Raw genomic sequence first — 23,697 nt, forward strand, 5'->3', positions numbered from 1 at the left:
ATGTGACCTCCTTCAGTTCTTTTCACTATACAAGCAATCAAATTTTTCTTCACTCTTCAGGATGAAGATATGAGATCAACTTCATAAATTTGTTTTTTCTTAAATTTTTGTGTCATCATGAGTTAACTTTATAATAACTATCAAAGCAATGATTAGATTAAAATGCACCTGAAAATTTAATACAAATTAAACAATCTTTTAAATAAGCTTAGTATAACTTTTAGAAGCTAGAATATGATGGGTCTATCCTCAATGACTCTGAGAGAAAAAATTAAAGACAATACCTTGCACAATACCTGAATTCGCATATCAATAGGGGCATTTGCCACTACCTCTATACCAAGTTTACTGGTGAAATTCTATGAACTCTCATTACATTACAGCAGGAAATTCCAGGCTATCAAGTATGCGATCAGCAAGTCCTGTTTCTCCAACTGCTCACAGCAAACGACCAGGCATGCTAGCACTCTACTACTCGAGGGAAAGAAATCCTCTTACTGGAGTCTTTCAACCTGCTTCGCTATCACCGGGAACTAGATCTGCCTGTTCTTAGGATTCTCGGAAAGGAAATAGGATGCGGCGCTTCTTGGTTATACGCATCTCTAAAGACTGAATACTTACCAGCTGGAAGTTGTAAATGGGACCCACATTACCAGTCTGCTAGAGACCAATTTAGCGAGATGGCCAAGAAGTACAATGGATACACTCACATCTATACAGATGGCTGTCTTGGCCAATGGATGTGGCTATTCAGTTATATTCCCCGACACCGAGATATATAAGCTTAGTACCTATTTCTCTGTGTTCTTTTGCAAGGCCTACGCAATTTACTCTGCCTTCAGAGTTATCGATACTCGTACTGTTGACAACTTCCTGGTAATTACAGGCTCTATGAGTGTACTTGAGAGCATGAGCTGCAGACGAACTGAATTCATCGTCCAAATAATTTACGATACCCTCAAGAATAAATAAATAAGATTGGTATGGGTCCCTGGCTCTGTTTAAGGATGTGCACCTAGTTGTGGAAAAATCCATTACCAGGGAAAGCCTGCAGGGTCCCATTCTCGGTCCCCTGCTGTGGAACTTTGTATTCGACGGATTTCTGGGATTGATATTTCCAGAAGGGGTCACAGCACAGGCTTTCGCCAATGACTATCTCCTTTTAGTTCGTGGTAATTCACAACCACAGCTACAGAACCGGGCTCAGGCGGCCTTGTCAACTGCAGAGGGCTGGACGGACATTGAAAATTTAAAGATTTCTGTGCCCAAGACAAAGTTTATGCTTCTCAAGAGTGCAGACAAATTATCATACAGTCATAACCCCCATATTAAATATAAAGGCTGTGTAATCGACCGAGTTAGAATTCATAAGAACCTAGGTGTTTTGTTTGATGAAAAACTGCTTTTAGCAACTTCATTAGGCAAATAGCAGCGGATGCTGTCTCAGTAATGCACAAACTTAGGAGGATTGCTCGGAAAGACTATGGGTTGTTGGGCTGTCAAATGTACATGGTGTACTGAGGTATCTTCGAAAGCATGACATCTTATGCGGCACCTGTTTGGGCGCATAGGTTGGATATGAATAGAGCACTTGTTCAGAATTTAAGGAGTGCCCAGCGCAGAGCCTTAATTGTATGCACTGGTATTTTTAAAACAACCTCCTACGAGGCTACCACCGTATTGGGAAAGCTCTCCCAATCGATTTAATGGTGAAACTTTGAGCAGCCATGTGAAAATTGCGAAGAGGCCGGGAGGCCGAGGTATTTGGGATGCAGTTTCGAGCCGGGCCAGTACCAGAGTGGAATGGTGATCACAATGAACCAGATCTAAATTTTGTTCAGTTGCCCATCTCCTGCTTGTGGAAGAGGCTGCAAAGCGTCGTGATGGAAGCATGGCAGCTGGAATGGGACAACACGACTAAGGGAAGATCCTTGTATAAGTTTATACAGGATTTGGGGGGATGGTATGTCTTGAGCTTGTTTTTAAGGGCAATGGGTGCCTGAGTGCTCACCAATCATGCTAACTTGAACCAATATCTGCTTCGGTTCCGCCTGGCAGCTTATCAGCTGGCAGGCGGATAAGCGCCTTGTGTGGAGGTACAGTCAAATGAATACCTGATGTTTGACTTCCCTGCTCTTTGGGGGGGGGGGGGGGACTGGCCACTCACAAGTTGCAAAAGCCGCATTGTCAGACCGTGTGAGAGTTCCTAGATGCGGTTACTTTGTTCAATCGGCATCTATAGTTTACTTAAGGGAAAGACTCTTACCGCACAGCTGTGGGAAGCTAACCCTGAGTATGGCTGACCACCAACCAATTATTACGGTTCCAAGTGCTATAAAATGGTGGACAGGTACTTACTGGCATTCAGAGGCCTAGGCACGGCAGTGAATTGCTGCCTAGATGAAATAAATTTTATTATGGATGTCATATATATTTTTAGTAGTTGACGGAGTGTACCTACCCATTTTAGCAAATATATGACAAGTGAGCGGTTGGGACACGTAAGCCGGTGGTGTATGGCATCACACTTAGTCTGCTTATGCTGTTAGGTAGGCTCTAGAAGCTATTTAGGACACTGGTCGCTAAACTATTTCGAGGCTCAGTAGCCATTTATGGCACAGACATTCGATCTTATGCTTTAGGACGACCGAATGGGGTGGTGGCGGGAGAAATTCCAAGCAAACCAAGTGGGTCCCTGACCATTGCAGCATCCTTGTGAATGAATGGGCTGATGAGGCTGCCAAAGGAGCATCAATAAATGGCCTCCCAGTAGTACATATGGGAGCAACTTCATGAAAACAATCCATGATAAGCAACAGAAGGGACGAAGTAATCCTACCTTGGCTGAGGATTGGACACACTAGGTTTACCCATGCCCATCTACATGGCTCTCCTCAGCAGTACTGTGAAGCATGCAATGTAAAATAGTTCATATACCATTTGCTCATGGATTGCCCAATCTTCAGAACTATTCGACAAAATTAGATCTGTGTTCAGATGTGAAGTCTCTACTAAACTGGAAGGAATGCATAAAAACTGTTGTACTTTCTCTCTGATAGCACGATGAAGAACATAATTTAATGGTTTTGCTTAATTTGTGTAATTTATTTTGTGTTTATTGTTTTTAGTGTGTATTTTATTATTTACAATCAAGTAGTTACATTTAAGTCGCTAATGAATATAATTGTTGATGCAACTATAAATAATCCCCTTCACTCTTTCCTTTATTTGATGTGATTGATTCCAACTAATTCCAGTCAGTAATACTTTCATATTCTAGATATACTTTAAAGAATGGTTAATCACTCTATTACTAAGGAGATTTAATGATGAAAGAGTAAGGATTAACCATGCCCATAAAAAGAAACCTGGACTTTAATTTAACAAAGAATTGGAATTTTGAAAGAAAATTCAGAATTTTCCTTTCAAAATTCCAATGAATTCCTGAATCATTCACGAGTCCAACTTGGATTTCCAGGAAATATAAACGCTGTGGCATTTTACAGGATTTAGCTCTGAAAGAGGGAAATGCCAAATTTATTGATGATGATAATAATGAATTGGATGATGAAACATCATCGAAAAAGAAAGGAATTTTATCTACCCATTTTTCAGTAAACAGTTAATTTTTTAAAATTTTATCAGTTCAACATGTACTTATTAATCACTTCAAAAACATGTAACCCGTAAGGGTTGGTAATATCAAAAATTGTTTCAGACAAAAATTTTAGGTAATGTTTAGAGGACTAACGACCCAGTTTAAATCGATTTGATACTGTGCCTATTAAGGGAGGTATGATTTTTTATCTTTGAAGCCCCATTTTTTCCATCCCCTGGGCCAATGGTTGGTGATATCAAAAACTTTTAAGTGAAATAAGTTTTAGGTCTTCATCCAAAGAGTAGTAGGAACTTTAAATGAATACGATATTTTACTTAACAAGAAAGTTATAGCGATATTTTGTTTTTTCGAAAAAGCCCCTCATGGTAGATTTTGCCCATTAACAAACTTGACCGAGATTTGGAGTTGTTATATTTTATTTATCAATTTGAAAGTGATTGGCACAAAATTACGGCAGTTATTGTGTCCACAAGAAAGTGATATAGATTTTATATATATATAAGTGGTTATATAAACTTTTGAACTGATGGTGATTTTGGAGTCTGGGGATGTCAAAATTTTCTGGAAGTTGAATCATGGTACCCATTACAATAGGTAGGTTTCCTATGAAATCTGCTTAAAAGAAAAGAAAACCAGGGATTTTTCTGTTAGTGTTACCATACCCATTCAAAAAATCCTTTTTTTTAGGAGGCAGGAACTCGGCCTTTTCCTCTCTTTTCATCCTGCTATATGACAATAACTAGTATATAGTATGCATTGTGCAGAAGTTGGGTAACTAATAATATCATTTCTCTCTGCTCCATTTAGCAGATTTTGATCAGAATTTTTATATAAAATTATTTGAAATTGTTCCCCTCACCTTAAACCTGTTTCGCCAGCCTTGACCTTTCTTCTTTGATGAAACAATAAGAAGAAAGTTTGAAGTGAAGATATTGAAAATGAATTTTATACAAAAATACGTGCTTATATTAAATTCTCATTGGAATTAGGTTGATGTGTATTTAATAGAAGAGATAATAATTATTGTATTTTTTGTAGGGTAGATGATAATTACAGCCGACATTAATAACAGGTGATCTCATGGCGGAGTAGTAATAGGGGCTTGGCTTTTCATCTGAGGGTCTCGGAGGGATTGAATCCCCTGACCAGGCATGCCATTTTAAATAAAATAAAAAATTCCATCGCATAATTCCCTAACTAATACAAACTTTTTTTTAAAACTAATGTGGTGAATTAATTCATCAAAATAAACAAATTATTTATAATAAACACATAATAAAAATATTGATATATTGAATCATTTCTACAATACATATCAAGTCTGCTCACAAAAGTAAATACTAGAGCTGAGAGCAAGAGTAAAGAACATAAAGAAATCAAACAAAAGATTTTATCAAAATCAGAGGCGGCTTACATATAGGCACTGTGGAACTGCACCAACCCCTATTTCCACTTAATATTATCATTAACATTTAATATAATGAGCCCTTTTTTTCTTTATACTTGTACAATATATAATCCTTACACTTGAAGACATTAAATAATTGGTGCTCCAGGAGAAGCACAAGGATTTGATGGCATCAATACGGAATTCCTGTTAAACTGCAGAAAATACGCAAAACTTTGGCTGGCCAGAGTCTTCACTGACATAGAGCAGACCAGCAGCGAACCCAGAGAGTTCAAGCAATCGAAGGTAGTAGCCATTTTAAAAGCGGAGAAACCAGCAAACATACCTAAGAGATATAGGCCTACACCATTGCTATCAGTGACATATAAATTACTAGAAAGGAAGGCTTATCTAGAACAGAATCTGTCAGAGAATATTTGATGTTATACCAACTGAACAACCAGGCTTTAGGCCAAAACGAAGTTGCTACGACCAAGTTCTCTCGCTCATGACGTACATTGAAGCGGGGTTCCAAAGAAATCTTAAAACCTCTGCTGCATACATTGATTTATCAACCGCTTATAACACTGTCTGGAGAGAAGGGATGATAGAACAAAGATATTTCGTAGAATGCTTTCATTTAAGGAGCACCTAATGAGAACTGCAAAGAAATTGAAAACGACAAACAACATTATACATAAGCTCTGTGGAACAAAATGGGGAGCATCAGCTTCCTCTTTGCGCACATCAGCTCTGAACCTCATCTTCTTGGCTGTGGAATGTTGTGTGCCAGTGTGGCTTAACACAGCCCTTATGCTCATAGAATTGATACTTGAGAATGATTGCTGGGGCTATCAGGTCTACTCCTGTGGAATGGTTCCCAGTATTGAGCCACATACCACCCCCAAATTTGTACCGTATGATTGCCCTTATAAGAGAGTATAAGATTATGGACACTTGAAACCTACCATTACATGAAGGCATTGAGGATGCCAATCATGGTCGCCTTCCGATCAAGAAAGCCACCTTTCAAAACAGCAATTGCTGTCACAGAGGAAGAATTCAACCTGACGTGACACCTGGTATCAAGAATGGACCACAAGCAGAATAACCAAATTCCATGTACTACTCAAAAGCCGCCAGGTTTTGACTTGCCATGTAAGACATGGTCAACGTTAAACACAATACAAACTCAACATGGTAGGTGTGCCCATTTCCTGTGTAAATGGGGTAAAACATCGATGCTTTTTTGCAAGTTTAGTGAAAATCAAACTATTAAACACATCACAGAAGTTTGCCCTAGGACAGCTTATGAAGGGACTTCTGAAGATATCCGGATGGTGACTTCAGAATCAGTAGCTTATATTAATTTGTTAGAAATTTTTTTTTTGTAATCTTTGACTGTAATTGGTGTTGTGTCTTAGTGCCATACGCTAAATAAATAAATATAATCCTTAAGCATAATGTCAGTAGCCATCCCCCAGTTTATGAAAAAGATACAAAAATCTTTGTATGGAACTGTGCACTTCACAGTTCCAGCAGCAACCATGCTGCTGGAACTGTGAAGTGTGTGTTGTGTGCATGTGCCCATGGAGGCTGCGAGGGAGAGAGAACACTGTTGCTCCAGCAGTGCCGATCATGGCATGCTGGTGGAAGATAGGTTTTTTTTACTCCGTGTGTGTATGGAACGTTACTTGTTCGTTCTCTTTTAGTTTATTCGGTGGAAGTTATTCGAAAGTGGATTTAAAATGGTTAACAGTAGATTTAAAATGGGAATACAGATGAATTGTCCTACTTCAAGGCTAGAATATCAACAATTAAGCCTATAGTATAACCACAATAATTAAGTTACATAACTTAATTTTATTGCATTATTTCCATTTTAAAAACTTGTTAAATATATGAGACAGCTCAAGGAATTTTTTTTGACTTTGCTGGCTTTTTTGAACTTATTCGTAAAAGTTTTACATGAATAAAAAGTAAATAGTCTATTTGTTGTAATTGATTTTAATTACATGAAAAAAAAAAACAGAATTGAAGAGAAAGAAACAAGAGTTACAATGTTAAATAAAATCACAAGTTTTTTTTTTGTAATAAAAACATTATTCTTAATATACTTTGTAACTTATTATATCATTTAATTCTACTTTTATGTTTTAATTATTATATTATTATTATTATTCTTGCAAACTCACTTAAAAGTAGCACTAAAAAAAAAAAAAAAAACATATGATTTCTGTTATTTCTTAATTAAAATAGTTTCTTGATATTTATAGAAAAATCATGTTATTAAATTTTAATATAAGTTTAATTTTACTTAATACCAGGAAACTGATTTCTACTTTCAGAAATTGTAATGTATTTTAATTTTCATAAAATATTTCTTGTCTTGATTTAGTTTTTTATGACAAATTATACAAAAGTGTAAATAAAAATGATGTAACAATCAAACTAGATCAGGTCAAAAGTGAGGGGATACTATAAACACCCATGTTTTATTTTTATTATCTTTTTTCTTATGAAATAATACTAAAGTTACTATTTATTTAGATAGATTAATTACAGGGAATGATATTTTTTTTTTGTGAAAAATCAATTTTTACACAAGAAATATTATGTTAATAGTTATATTTATTTTCAATTTAAGTTAGCTGATGACTAGAGTTTGTTTTCATAAAGGTTTAATAATAATTATGTTTCCACACAATTTTGAGTTGAAATGCATTTAGGAAGTAACATAGCAAAGATTTGTTGGATTTAAATTATCTTTTCATTTATTGTTTTGTGTTTGTGTATTAGTATATTTCATATTGCACAAATATAATAATATTTGGTTAATTTTTGTAAATATATAAAAACTTATTTTCTGTAACTCTAATGCTGTCTAAACTGCATTCTGTCTAGTACAGTCTATTTTTAAATACAGAAATATAATTTTTGTATTTAATATCTATTTATTTTAACATTATTTCATTTATTTATATTTTAAATTGTGAAAAATATATATGTATTATTACTTGAAGTGATGTTTATTGTAATCACTTTAATTTTTTTTAATAAATGTCCTTAACCTATTCAGTATAAAAAAAAAACAAAAACAAGGATAAACAAATTTATTTTGCTTTGAAGTGCCTAACAAACACTAAGTCTGTCATCAATACCTTTTTAAGTATTTGTTATGTTTACATATTTTACCCCTTTTTTTTGTCCAGTCATTTGACTGGTTTGATGCAGCTCTCGAAGATTCCCTATCTAGTGCTAGTAGTTTCATTTCAGTATACCTCCTACATCGTACATCCCTAACAATTTGTTTTACATATTCCAAACATGTCTGCCTACACAATTTTTTCCTTCTACCTGTCCTTCCAATATTAAAGCGACTATTCCAGGATGCCTTAATATGTGGCCTATAAGTCTGTCTCTTCATTTAGCTATATTTTTACAAATGCTTCTTTCTTCATTGATTTGCCACAATACCTCTTCATTTATCGCTTTATCCATCCATCTGATTTTTATCATTCTTCTATAGCACCACATTTCAAAAGCTTATAATTTTTTCTTCTCAGAATCTTTTCTTCTAATATTTTCACATCTGATATAGATCATAATCTGTGTTAGGGCTTGCTCTACAAGTCAGAAGTGAGTTTTCCAGATATGAAAATGGGCAGACAGATTAGTATTTGACCTTCATAATTTGATCTGTATTTTTATTATTCCCAATTTTTATATTTTTCATTATGAATCGTTGGGAAAATAGCCAAAAAATGATAGTCACTTCATTTTGGGATGGAGAAACCATTTTTTATATTTTGGGGAATCACAGAAAAGACCTCGGCGTTGTTTAGGAATACTGATTACCTGCATTTATTTTCTTTAAAGAAATAGTACCAAAGTTACTGCTTATTTAGGTAGATTAATTACAGAGTACGATATTTTAGTTACGATTCGAAGTAACATCGATTACTTGCATCAGTGTTGTCGATTACTTCACATCATTTCTTGTTAGCTGATATTCGTTTCAATTATAAACGTTAAATGAACTGTGATCCCTTTACAGACTGCAAGAATTATATGCGTGAAGTCTGTGCCGATTCGTTATTGAAAAATCCTCTTAAAATAGGTTATAAAAGAAAAAATGGGTTGATAGTCATGGTTATTTAAATCAAAACAGTAATTAGTAAGGTTAGTGAGTGTAAGTTAAGTTTTGTTAGATTATATTTATAAAGTAAATGGTTATATCGGATGATTGGATTATTTCCCAACCTGGTTATTATTATTAACAATATTTCCTGCTACTTTGAGCTATTTCCAGGTGAAAAACTTGAAAACTTTTGTGGAGGGGGAGAAACAATAAAGTACATGTTTTTCTGATCGAAAGTTGATTTCTACAATTAAAAATGCGCGACCGAAATTGACATTGATAATTTCATGCAAATATGAGTGAATTGGATAAAAAAAAAGTGGGAAGGGAATGATAGAAAAGACCCGTATGATCTTGTAGATCAGTATTTAGAAAATTTTAAACGTTTAGTTAACCTTGTTATTTCTATAAACGTGCAATATTTGCAAAAAAGAATCGTCAATTATTCTTTAAACAATACTTACTTATTCTTACTTATTACTTACTTATTCTATACACAATACTTTAACTTATTATGGTTTCTGTACCATTTTTAATTACAAATCCAGTTCAAATATTTCCCCACCAATTTGTTTAAAATATAATTGAAAGATCTCTTTTTGACGTTATGTTTGAATTTTTTAATACTATTTAAAAAACCCCGAATTTTCTTCATCGCATTTAATGTGCATATAAATAATGTTGTTATATAATTTTCATTAACTCTTTATGAATTGATTTATTTTATATATTTAGGATCTTTATGTATTTCTATTTAACTAAAGTATATGAATCATATAGAATCTTATATATCGTATAGAATCTTATTCTAAAGTATATGAATCATATACTTTAGAATAAAAACTTGTTTATTTTATATACCAAAAAAGGTTTAGGAAGGTAAAATTAAGGAAGAATTCCATTCTACTGTCACAACCTTCATTTTTATTTATATCATTTATTATGTTAAGTGACATGACATAACACTGTTGTAATTAATGAACTTATCAGATATGATTGTAACTATGTAGATCATTTTCTGAATTATACTGGGTATTTAATAGATTATTATCTCAATCTTTTTATTTTTAAAACTGATCTCATTTAAAACTGACTATCATAGGAATTCATTTAAGAAATGTATTTAAAAGAATGTTAAGTTATCGCATTATAATTATAATTATTTCATATTGTAATGTATTTATATACATTTTTTTAACATCATTTCAGCTGGGATATACAAAAACAAGTAAATAGTTAATACTCATTAATTTATTATGTTTATATGTTTTTAGAATATTAATATTATAAAATTGTTTAAAATTTGTGTATTACATTACTATTTATTTTAGCTTATTATTATTACTATGTATTAAATTGGATTAAAAGAAATTTTTAATTAAGCACCGTTGGACTATAGTGTTTAAACAGACATATTATTAATTTTTAAGCACAATATGCTTAAAAACCATGTACCATTCTTGAATGCAATAAAATATAGAATTAGATTATTCTCCTGCTTCAAGCTATTCAATTTGATTAATTTTTTTTGAGCTTTTATTATTTTACAGAAAACTTTAACCATGACCTTGAAAAGGCCTAGAAAAGAAGTTTCTGGAGCAGCACCCACACTAATTTTAGCTATGAGCTGCCATTGCTGGCAAACAACTAGATAATAATTTACAAGTGTTGAAAATGGTGTCCAACCATTTCTGTTCACTTCTCGGCACGTTTGAGTATGTTTCTGGCTACTCTTGTTTTCAATTCTTTACAGCATACAAGGATTGCTTCTATAAACAATTTCTTTTAAGTAACTCCACAGAAAGAAGTCTGGACTAGTCAGATCAGGGAATCTTGTTATTTACGGTACTTTAGAAATTATTCTTTCCTCAAAAAAATCCTGTAACATCTGCATAATAGACCGAACTGTATGGGAAGTGGCACTGTCCTGTTGTAACCAGCAGTGATGCTCATCCTCTTGCTGTGAGATTATGAACTATTGGTTAATTTCTTGGTAGATAGCAGCATCCACAGTTTTTTGTTTTTTTTTAAAAATAAAGAGTCCTACTGTTCATCACCTTGAAACTAACAACACACCATAAGTCAATCTTTTGTGGGTGCAGGGTAGAATTAAAGAAAATTTGCAGGTTCAGTATCCCAAGTGCCGTAGTTCTGATTATTAACATACCAACCAAGGTAAACCATCGTACAACTATGAAAAACATTTGATCTAAAATGCCAGTTTGCCTGTAATGAAGTTCTTGAACCATTGACAATAGTGTTGTACCCTTTAAAATAATCAGCATTAGTTAGCACATGGAAAACCTGTATTCAATTCAGTTAACATTTCAACATTCTCCTTACTGCAGTGTGGGCTTAACGTAGTGAAATTTTCTTTTTCTGGTTTAGTCTCCAGTAAACTGTCATCTTACAAAATAATAATTCCAATGAACATCTCCAGAATTAGTACTCTGAACTGTTAAAAAACGTGAAAGAAAATGTTTACAGTATAAACCATATTTTATAATTAGGTTCCTTTATAAAAATATGACAGCTGTATTTACAATATCCCTTTGTACAAGTGACTGCGTGTCATATTGTGCGTAACCATATGAATTGATGACTATAAAAAATACAATTTTTGAAGTAATGTATGATTTACAAGGGAAGTGTGTAGTCAGTATATTAGAGGTTACCTCTAAAGTAAAAACTGTTTCGTTGTAAAAATATTTATTCTGAAAACTTTACAAATATTCATTATTTGTCTTAAACTACATACCTTATATTACTTTTTTATATAATCGCCACATGAATTAAGACGTTTATTGTAGCGATACCCCAGCCCCAGCTTCAGTATACCCTCATCGTATTCTTCTGTCACCAGTCCATTTAGCCACTAAAAAACAGCATTTTTAAATTCATTGTCACCCGCGAATCGCTTACCACTCAAAAATTCTTTCCGTTTCCCAAACAAATGGTAATCAAAAGGAACTAAGTCTATAAGGCTTCTGCAGTTATAGTCATTCCAGGCGGCATGAAATTGATCAGCAATATGCCAAATTGATCCTGAAAGACTGTGGCCATCAGTTTGTGTCCAAATGGCTGTGGCTTGACTTTTGTCGGTCCAGTTGGTGATTAAGGATGATGCTATTCACTTGACTGACGTTTTCTCTCTAGCGCGTAATACGAAATCCATGTTTCATCACCAGTGACAATCAAATTAAGGAACTCATCACCTTTTTCTGTGTAGCTCATCAAAAATTACAGACCAGGTCCTATCGGACTTTTTTGTGACACTCCATTAAGACGTGCGGCACCTGACTTGTACAAACCTTTCTGTGACGCTCCATTAAGACGTGTTTATTTGTTTTTAATTAGTTTATATAGATTTAATATTTAATTTAAGCTATTTATTGTTGAAATTTGCAAAAAAATTATATTCATCTAGGAAATGATTAAGCAGCATTTTATAAATGATATTTTCTTACTTTCTTCTTCTTCATTACAGGGATTAGGTTATCTAGACCTGTTCTGATACCCGTTGTTTCCTTAGTCTCACCACAGCTCTTCTTCCCGCAGGTTGATAAGCTGCTGGTATCCTCTCTTGCGTCATCTTACTCAATTGGTTTGACCACCTTTGTCTATTTTGTTTTATTCTGTCGTATAAAGGTTGTACTGAAAGCCCTCTTGTATGATCTCCTCATTCCTGATCCTGTACCTCCTTGTGCAACCACATACACTATATAAAAACCTCATCTCTGTTGCCTGAATTCTGCTATCCAGCCTTTTTTTGTGTACCTATGATTCGCTTCCATATTTTTTCACTTTGTCTGAAAAATTTTAAATGCCTCTGGAAGATCCGTAATAAGTTTTACCTGTTTCTTATCTCATTCACCACAATTACTTTACTGATGCGTTTCTTCAAGGGATACGCATATTCTAAAATCTTTTTTCAATTAATAATTTCAGTTAACAAATTTTTTTTTGCAGGTTCACTAATTGTTGAAGGTAGAAAATATCCACTTTTGTTGATTTACGATGAACCATATTCTATTTTAAGAAGAAGAATAGCACGAGCAGTTACAATTGCTGCTTCAACTATATCACAATTTTATTCTCCATTTGAGACGCTTTATGGTTAGCATTTAAAGATATGTTGGTAATTGTAAGATACAAAAAAATTAAATTACAGAAGTAATTAAATGATGCATTTAAATTCCATTATATTTGGTTTATTTATATATCAAAATATTTTTTCTTATGCAATTTTGGTTGCAATTGTTAAATTTAAACAAAACAGGAATACTGTTAAATGCTGTTTATTAATAATTGTTTATTTTTAATTTTTTTTAACTTGGAAGTTTTTTAATCATCTGGTTGTTAGGTTACTTACCTATTATTATTTTTTTTTCAGCAAGAGATAGCGATACTCAAAACCCCCAGAAGAGCAATTTAAAAATTTTAAAAGTAAAAGGTAGAGTTATAAACATCATTTTAAAGAGCATTTAAAACCAAAAAAAATTGATGTATAATTTATTTGACTGACAACCATAACAAAATTGTGCCCATTTAACGTTTTCCACAGCTAGTTTCAAAAATGATAATAGTACCTCTTTAAATTACTGTGCAACAGGGAAAAGAAAAAAAAATTGTAAATGTAACTACCTGAAAATGATTTATAAGATTCGTTTTGAGATATGAAAAAAAATAACAAAATATATTAATAAGAAAATTTTCAGTGACCTTCAAAATATATATCAAACCTTTTCATTTAACATTTTTTTTATTTGCCCTCCATGATGAAACCCTGGGTGTTTGGAGTTTAGTGATCTCATACCACAGAAAAATAAATCATTTCAAGGTAGATGCATCTGCTAAATTTTATTTTTTACCTTTAACAATTGAAAATATATTTAAGAATTGCCATTTGTACTACTTTATTAATATCCCGTATATTAATTTATTTAGATGGAACAGCAAAATTTTATTTAAATTATTAACTTGCCTAATCTCTAAAAGTTAATTAATTGCTTTAAATGTTAATCTATTATGAAGGAAATTTACATATTATGAAATAGGATACAGCACACTTATATAAAATTACTGTTTTATTTAACTATTTATTTTTTATGAATAAATTACTATATAAGTCTGGGGTTATGTAGAATGGAAATTTCATAGTACATGCCATGCCTGGCCAGGATTTGAATCCAGAACCTTCTGGATAAAAGATTGAGATGCTACCACTTCATCAAAGAAGCCGCAGTTTAGATATTCAGATGTAATTTCTATTAAATACGGAAAGGATTTTGATGCAAAGAACTTTGGATTATTTCATTCGTAATAAAAATGGCAGCCATTTAATATTTTTTATAGCTAGTTTCCAAAGTGTTGATAAGACCAGTAAGCCTTAAATATCCAGAATTTTAAATAGCTGTTCTAAGTAGGCGGGTACTACCACTTGCACGAGTTGGTACGAGTAGTAGCATCACCACCTTTCATCTGGAGGTTCTTCTGGGTTCGTATCCTGATAATACATGGTATTTTCATATGCTACAAATTTAACGTAAAAAAAAAAAAAAAATAGTAATTAATTGCTTTAAATGTTAATTTTTTTAGGTATAATGAAGTTGAATTTGCGTGGTTACAGTTTTTTGTTTTATTACTTATTTTTTGAATAATTTACTGTATAAGCTTCAAGCTTGTATTTGGGAATATAGAACTGTAGTTCTGTAGTGTATGAAAAATGTCATACTTGGTCAGAATTTGACCCAGGGCCTTCTGGATGAAGAAGGCTATTTGGCTTATTATACCTCAACAGTTCTGTATAGGATATGTTGAGTAATAATCAATGATAGCATTGTTAAGAATCAAACCAGTCATTAGACTGATGATTCCCAAATTACAAAATAATATTTAAATCTCCAAATCAGAAATTTGAGGAGATACAAAAAAATTTCTTTATTTAATTTACATATTTGACATAGCAACTTGATTAAGTGAAGACTTAGCAAATTGAGGAGATTTCAGTGAAAACCAGTATTGCTTCAGGACTAGGTGACCTACAGTGAATGCAATGATGCAAGTTGTAGTTGAAGCTGCTGGTCAGCTTCAATTGAAAAATTAGTCAGCATTAATTAATAAAGACAATAGTTCAGAATAGTCATGTGCACTATTGACTTTATTAATTAATGCTGGTAATGTTTAAAATGGAAATTTTCTTATTGATACTTATTTAAATATATATATATATTTTTTTTTTTTTTTCTTTTTAAATTTAATAACCAATTATACTGTTTTATTCACAATAGAATTTTATCATTACTGTTTACTATTAAATAACTATATATTATTTATTCACATCTTTAATACGTCCAAAATAATGTTTAGATTCTGAAGAAGACAAAAATGAGGACGTCACTGAAAATCCTTCATTAAATCGTCAGGTAAGTACATACAATGAAAATAGTTTATGTAAATTATATAGATGAATATTATAAGTTAATAGTAAGAGATATATCTGTTGCATTTTTATCATTCTTAGCATTGTTTTGCTTTGAAGCATTTTAATAAAGCATTTAACTTGACATCATTATATAATATTTATTATACTTATGTATATTTTGGTCTAAAGTATTAAATCATCTCTTTGGACTCCCTCAAAAAATAAGAACAAGTTTTCATGATAGAAATTGGCTGTTGTTGACAGATTTAGATATATAAATTTCTGTAATCAAGCCTGTGCCGACCGATTCAGTGGTTGGTGAAAATATCATTCAACCAATCCTATACCCCATACAGAGTTTGTCAATGTGAATTCAATATGCCAAATCTTGTTGCCAAATAAAATTTTCTGGTCCATCTTGGAGTTGGTTATTTGGATATGTTGTGTGTTCAGAGCATATAGCCAACTCCTGTTACACTTGCTTCACTGAAAAAGAATGGAACATAATCTTGCCGTCAGGATGTTGCTTAGACAACATTTAATTTTGGGAAGTCGTTTTCACATTGTAAGAAATCATGTGGATTTTCTGACTTTCCCTAGATATGAACATTATTTATGTTAATTTTTCCACAAAGATGAAATATTGATTCGTCACTAACCACAATATGAAAAAGAGAGTCGTAATCTTCATGCTGTACATTCTGATTGCAAAGTCGACAGGTTTCAAAGCCTGCAACGCCTGTAAACAACATGGACATGCGATGTAACTGTTTCTTTAAAACATTCCGTGCTGTCATCACTGGTATTGCCAGTTCGCACCTGAAAGATTTTTTAGAATTGCACAGGAAAGACTCCCCGACATGTTCAACATTTTCATCAGACATCCTCACTTAGAGGTCAAGGGGAAAATTGGCCACTCACAAGCGGCGAGTCAGTGTGGCGAGAGCTGCATTGTCGGACCATGAGGGAATTCCTTGATGCGGTTGCTTTGTTCAACTGACATCAGTAGTTTATCTAAGGGAAAAGACTCCTACCGCACTGCTGTAGGAAGCTAACAGAGGTATGGTTGGCTACCAGTCAGATTAAGGGTCCAAGTGATTTATCGGTGGAAAGGTACTTGCTGGCATTCAGCGGCCTAGGCGTGGCAGTGAATTTGTATCTTTGACAAGAGAAATTTAATTATTATAGTCATAGATGCTTTAGTAGTTGACGGGGTGCGCCTACCCATTTTAGTGAAATATGACGAGTGGGCGGTGGGACACACAAGCGAGTGTTATATGGTACCACGCTTATTTACTCACGCTTTTAGGTTAGCTCTAGGAGCTAGTTAGTACACTGGTTGCTGAACTGTTTTGTGGCTCAGTAGCCGTTTGTGGCACAGACATTTGGTCTTATGCTTTAGGGTGATCGAATAGGGTGGTGGCGGGAGAAATGCCAAGCAAACCAATCAGACATTCTCAGTCTTCCCGTACAACCGGTTTATGAATTATTCATTTTTTTATTATTTTACTTCGAATTGACCTATTAGGAACTACACCAATATCATTTCTTTTTTTGCTTCTTTTCTATATTTTATTCATTTTCTCAGAGTGCACCCGTTTTAGTTCTGTGCTTGTTTTTCTTTTATCCATATACGAACTGTTACATTATAAATTATTTCTCTAAACTTCATTCTGTCCAAACAGTCCTACTCTTTATCCTTAGGTTTTCATCTGCTTTATGTATTCTGTTTGGATTTTTAGTTCCATAGTTTTACGAGATTTTTGCTTATTTAGTCTTTTTGGATTTATTCAGATTATGTGACAGGAAATTTTTCTAATTACAGTATCCAAATCTTCTTGGATTTATAAGTTTCCTTATTTATTTTAGTCTGCATGCTTCTTCTGTTTTTCTGGTTTTTAGATTCTCTTTAAGAATTTTCCTTTTGATTTTGAGGATTTATTTTTTCAATTACGTATAAGATTACTGGTCTGATTATAGTATTTTAATGCTTCAATTTTGCATATATAGAAAAATTCTTTTTATTCTGAATTTCTCTAATTTGGATTTACAGTTTTCTAAAGCTCCTTTGTCTATTATGTTTTTACTAACTATTTATCGTGAATATTTAAATTGGATGTGATATTTATTTTTTAATACTTGATCTTTATTGATTTTTTTGGGTTAATCTTTGAGGTTTGTCATTATTTTAATTTTTGAGAAGGAAATTTACAAGCCTGGTGTTTCTTTTCAGCCCTTAATTTGAGAAACTGCATCATCTAATAATAAATGATTGTTTATTATAAAAAATAATTTATTTAATTTAATTAGTTTATTTTATTATTAATTATAGATAATGATTTTTTTTTATAGGATCGTGAATATGTACAGAAGGGTCAAAATACATTGAGTAAGGCCGTAACAATTTTATTTTCTGATGGCTGGATTAGAGAAAGTAGTGAAAATTCAGAAGATGTTGTAGAAAGTAAATATATTGATGACACCAAAGTATTTCGAATGCAGGTAACAGAAAAAAAATTATGTTTTTATGTTATATCTTTTCCTCTAATCCCATTTTACTTTTACAAATATTCATCATATTTTTTTGTGTTTAGTTAAGTTTTTTATTATTTCTTTATTCTTGAAATCTTTATGTGGAAAGAGATAAAAGAATAAAGATGACATTATGTTCTAATGAATATTGATCGGTTTTTTTAATTGTAAGGACAATAACATTATTCAAACCTACATCATCTTATGACCCGATATCACACGCTTACTTATTGGCAAATACTTGGGTTATGTAACTGGAAGAGAAATTGCTCTTTATCTCTAGCCTCTTGTCTGAAAGATATTTGGTATTTGTTGGGTAAAGTTAACAAAAAACACACAGCTCGTATTTGCCAAAAGAAATTGGACTTTAATTATGTAAAACAACTGAACTTATGTTAAAGCATAACCTTAAATTAAATGAAATTATGAAATAAACATAACTTAATTTCACATAAGAAATATCAACTGAAATCAGCATATCAGTAATAATAATATTAAAATGAAATTTACAATTATATACTTAGAAAAACAAAAACATCAATAAACATAGTATGACTGAAAAACAATTGCATTGCTGACAAATGCTGTAATATTGAAAAATTAGCAATGAACAAATGTCATTAACTTAGAAAAATAAATTACAGTAAATCTTAATTGGCACTGGCCTTTCCTGATTTATGAACAACAAACTTACCATTAAATAATTCAAACATGTAATTCTAGTTTAGTGTAGCAAAAAGGCCACAATAAGATTATAGTACAAAAAGAGTTAATTACAATAATCAAATTGAAATAAATAAACATATAAATAGAGTTCCTTTGCTAGTAAGCTTTCTTGAAAATATAAAATTACAAAGAAGTCCTAAAACATAACTGCACATCAGGATTAATTTGCTTTAGGTTAATTTTAGAGTATTATGAATACAGTTCATGAGTAGAAAAGAATTAATCTCGGCGATTAACAAGTTACAAGATTCCATGATAGAGTTAATTACAATAACAACAAATTGAAATAATTAAGCACGTAAAATAGGTTGCAGCTGAACGATAACACAACCTTATATAAGCCACCTGTCGTGAATAAAGGGTTTTAAACTAAACTTGAAATTGAAATGCGCAAAGGTACGATTAACTGAATGTTCCACAAATTTTAATGATAAAATAACTGTTTAACGTAATATATAATGAAAAATTGAACTTGCCTGTAGCACACAAATATTAGCAAGAGACGAACTCGTGAGCGAAGGTAAATGAATGCATACAGTAATCCTGGGCGTAGTCCGCAGTGGTGTATCAGGAATACGGGGGTGAGACGTGATTTAGAGGTTGAGCAGGATGTGGCATCTCAGAGTTCGGAGAGATTCTGCATCGATGTCAATGTAATCAGCAGCTAGAAAAGATTCAGTGTCGATAGAATTGGCAGTTTGTAGTAATTGAAGCACTTTCAGCATAGACGCAATATACAGAATTTGAAGATTAAACTTGACAAAGAAACGAGGCAAAAACAAAACATAGAGATCGGGGAAAATAACGAACCACTGACGGGTAGAACTAGAGATAATTTCGACAGAGAAATACCGCAACAGGTATGCGAGTATGAATACGATGAAAATATTAGCACAAAGTTGGAGAGCGAAAAGTATTAGGTGACTCTTCATGGTGAAGGTCTGATCTACTCTGCCGAAAAAATGGCGTGAGTGAAAGGAGGGGGAAACCACACCTCGGCAGACCTAAGAGAGTGTGTGTTGGCAACAAGTCTTAGTGTTTAGTATGAGAACGATTAGAGAAAACGTGTGGAATTCGAGAACGAAGACATAACAAAAATAATTTACAAGCAAGCAGACCACTAAAGAATTACGTAAGGCTGATAAAATAAATTCTGAATACGCAAGTTGAAGAAATGACATCAGGGCAGACAAAGAGAAATAGACTTCTAGGAACTATGACAATATTGAAATTGGTTGAGAATAAAAAACACTTAAGACTAATATATACATTAAGACCAAACAGCAGTAAATAATGCGAGATATGAAATATGTTGACACCAATATGATGATGCAATCAGCAAGTCAAACTGGAGACTGAGAGAAATTGATATCGAAAACAAACCCAAACAACCTATTTTAAAATACACGTATGATAAGCCTTACAAAAAATGCGAAATAAATTACCAAGCCTGTAAACTACAAGACTTGACCATAACCTTGAATTCATTGGAATAAAACGACTTTATGCAAACGGCGTAAACAGTATTCATTTTTGATGCACTTCCTTTTGATTTTGTTCTATGTAATATTTTAATTTCAATGTATTTTTCTGTAATATATCTTTAATTACATGATTTACGTATTCTAATCTCATCTCTTACTATGATTTTTATTTTCTACACTTATATATTAAATTAACTGAATTTTTAGGGCCTTATAGATATGAACTTCCATCGTAGCACTTCCTGCAAGAATTTTGCACAGGTTTTTATTCGGTTTAATTCTTCATTTGAAAATTTTTCAATCCAGTTAAATTTCCATATTCTTCTATAACACTGCATTTCAAAAGTTTCTATTTGCATTTAATAACATTTTCTCTGTCCCATTGCAATAAAATGTATTACATCTCTATGTTTATGTCAGACTTTGCTACAAACACAAAACGCAGCAGTTCATTTTTTTTCATACTTATTTTACTCCTATATTAACCTCTCTATAACTGTACTAATATTTTAACTAAAAATGACATCTACCTCATTTATAAACGGTACAAATTCTGGATTTGGATATATTTCACATTAAAAGTTATTTAAACTTAAAGTTGATAAAATTCTAATAGAGATGCCAACAATCAAAATAAGATTAAATAAATCAACATAAATTTTTTAAATAATTTTTTTATGTGTAGTATATTGTATTTTTTTGTATAGCTAAGGCACTTACATGAACACTAGGAAGTTTTACAATATGAATTTATTTTTTATAATTTTTCAAATTAATTTCCACGATACACTATGCACTTCTTCATCCTTGAAAACCAGTTTTCAAAGATACTCTGCCATGTTTCATCGGAGACCTGGGTAAGTTCATTGTCTCAAGCCCAATTTTACAGTCATAGATTGTAAAATGTCTCCTTTTTATTCTTCTTTACCTGGGGGAACAGGTTAAGTCTCATGAAGCAAGGTCAGGACTTTACGGAAGGTGCTCTGTAGTTTTATTAAAGTGCTGGCCAAATATTTGAAGCAAAATTTGGTGCAGTGTGCTGAAGTATTATCACCATATGATCATCCTTCAGTTTGGGTGCAGCTTTTGTAGAACTTTAACAACTTTAGGCAGGCGTTCCTCCCACTTCCCTGAAAGTGTCTTCTGAGTCTCACAACTCCTTCTAAAACTCCTATCACACTAAAAAGTACACCCACCATTCTCTTTTTCTCTGATCTGGAGTTTTGAACACCGACAACTTGTTTTGAGCCTTTGTAAGGATATCGAAATATTACTCAACTTATGTCGCCTGTCACATTTTCATTTTCAAACTTACCAGCATTTCATGACACTGTGAAACATGACATGCCGTATAATCATCAGTCAAGTTATGTGGCACACAGATACAAATCTTTCTAATTTGAAGGTGATCTCGCAGAAATAGCATGAACTGCTGGTGCACTAACCTCAGTTTGGTTGTTGGTCACTCTCTTATCTTGCTCGAGCATTTTTCATTCTGCAGAACTGTTTGCGTCGGTTACGTATAAAACAGTCAACCTGACTTTGGAGTATCCTCAAGACCAAAATTTTCTCTTCATAAAACATATTTTTAAAAAAATGAGATTTACCTAAATTTTTATGGGTATTGTGAATTTATTCATAACTTTTAATTGCCTAATAATCAAACGATTTATCAACATTAAATTAATTCTATTTTTAATTTTTTTTTTAAAGTAATATTTATTTCTCTTAAATTGAAATAATATAAATGTACATATATATTTAAATCATCCTGAATAGGATGTAGTCCTATTCACTTCTACAGGACTATGATGAGGAGTTCTCTTCCTACAGAAGTGTACACAGCACGTTTTCTCTGATGAAAATTTTAAATCCGTTATTCTTTGCAACTTCATTAAGGAAGTTTATTGCTCATTGCAATTTATACTTCACCATAACTGTATTGTTACGGGTATATACGATTGCCAGATTGACATAAACGCTTTTGCTAATTTCTTCTGGAATAAGTAATATCGGTTTATTTTGATGCCTATCGTAAACAAGGTAACGTTCACAGTGAGCTGTGCGCTATGCCATTTTCCATACTTTTTGCTGTTGATTACTCATCATTAACCTGTATTAAAAATTACGATCGTCTATGTAGTTGTCAAGTAATACCGATAGATTGCCTTTCTTAAGCCTTTGCTGCCTTTTATTGAGCCTTCTGCATAATAAAAGAATCGTAGTCTTCTTTTATTAAACAGAGTGTCGTCACTGTGTTTCCTAGTAATGAAATTGTTGTATATGGTATTTTTTAAATTGATCATTTGGTCAGTAATTGAATGGTACTGTCAAAATCCTTAAACTTATCTTTTTTTAAAACATTTTTCCAATAACACAAGTCAAGGACGGTAACTATTGAGATCAGTCAGATTTTAATATTTTTTTTGGAATTGTAGCAATATGTGGTTTCTTTCACCGCCATTCCAGCCTGTCATGTCTAATCAGATATATTGCTAGATAGCGATCTAAGTTTTGTAGTGGTATTAACTCTCACTAAAGTATTTCATCTGGACCAGATGTAGTATTGCCGGTTTTCTTCAACGCTTTCACAAGTTTATCTATTTTTGAAAGGTACATTGTATAAAAAATTCATTTTGGTTCCAAAATTTAGACCCGAATAATCCTCAAGAACGACCTTCAAGTTCTGTGTTTTGATTTTTGAAACATTCGTCGTAATTAGCCATTCTACTGGCTCCTTCGAATTGATTAACTAATAATTCAGCAATTTCATTTGGTAAATCTATTAGATCATTATTAGATTGAAGGAAAATTATGAGATTAATCTTTGTATGCTCGCAGATGGCCCTTACTTTTTTCCAAATCCCTGTTGCATTTTGCTAATGGATGACACATATTTAGAATCTTTTTCTGAATTTGTCCTTACCCTTTTGACATATGCCCTGTGTTTTTTTAAAGGGATATAAATTTTCCGATGTTGGATGTTTCTTGAAAGCGTATGCTTTTTTCCTCTTTTTTATTGCGTCACTTAATTCCATCATTTCCCCACGAAATCTATGACTTCTTGAGTTTCTTAGATGTTCTGAGAGTGCATCTCAATGCAGGGTCAAATGTAGCATTGTTTATAACATCCACATAATTTTCGATAAGTCTAGTTGTTTCAGGGAGTTTCTTATCGGTAGTGAAGCTCGTCCAGTCTGCCTTATCAAACTTCTGTCTTTTTAGGATGGGTTGTATTTTAATTGAGATTTGTACCGGAAAATTATCGCTTTTGTAGAACTCTTCTAAAACTTTGAAAGTGTTTTTCGGTGCTATTGATGCACTATTATTAATTTCATTTCTCTTTTAAATCTTGCCTACAATTTCTGACATTACATATTTTCT

The 23,697-nt window shown here is 32.6% G+C and overlaps 1 protein-coding gene across 1 annotated transcript in view; it reads left to right on the forward strand.

Annotated features, from left to right (window-relative positions):
* The first annotated feature begins 10,079 nt into the window (after positions 1–10,079).
* LOC142330171 (steroidogenic acute regulatory protein, mitochondrial-like) overlaps positions 10,080–23,697 on the forward strand; it is a 38,379-nt gene continuing 24,761 nt past the window's right edge. The window contains exons 1-4 of the mRNA XM_075375278.1: positions 10,080–10,375; positions 13,117–13,263; positions 15,517–15,572; positions 17,924–18,073. Of these exons, the coding sequence (XP_075231393.1) occupies positions 10,279–10,375; positions 13,117–13,263; positions 15,517–15,572; positions 17,924–18,073 (450 nt within the window). The 5' untranslated portion in view covers positions 10,080–10,278. The remainder of the gene's footprint in view (positions 10,376–13,116; positions 13,264–15,516; positions 15,573–17,923; positions 18,074–23,697) is intronic.

Source organism: Lycorma delicatula, chromosome 9 (genome assembly GCF_047948215.1).
Source record: "Lycorma delicatula isolate Av1 chromosome 9, ASM4794821v1, whole genome shotgun sequence".
Classification (NCBI taxonomy): domain Eukaryota; kingdom Metazoa; phylum Arthropoda; class Insecta; order Hemiptera; family Fulgoridae; genus Lycorma; species Lycorma delicatula.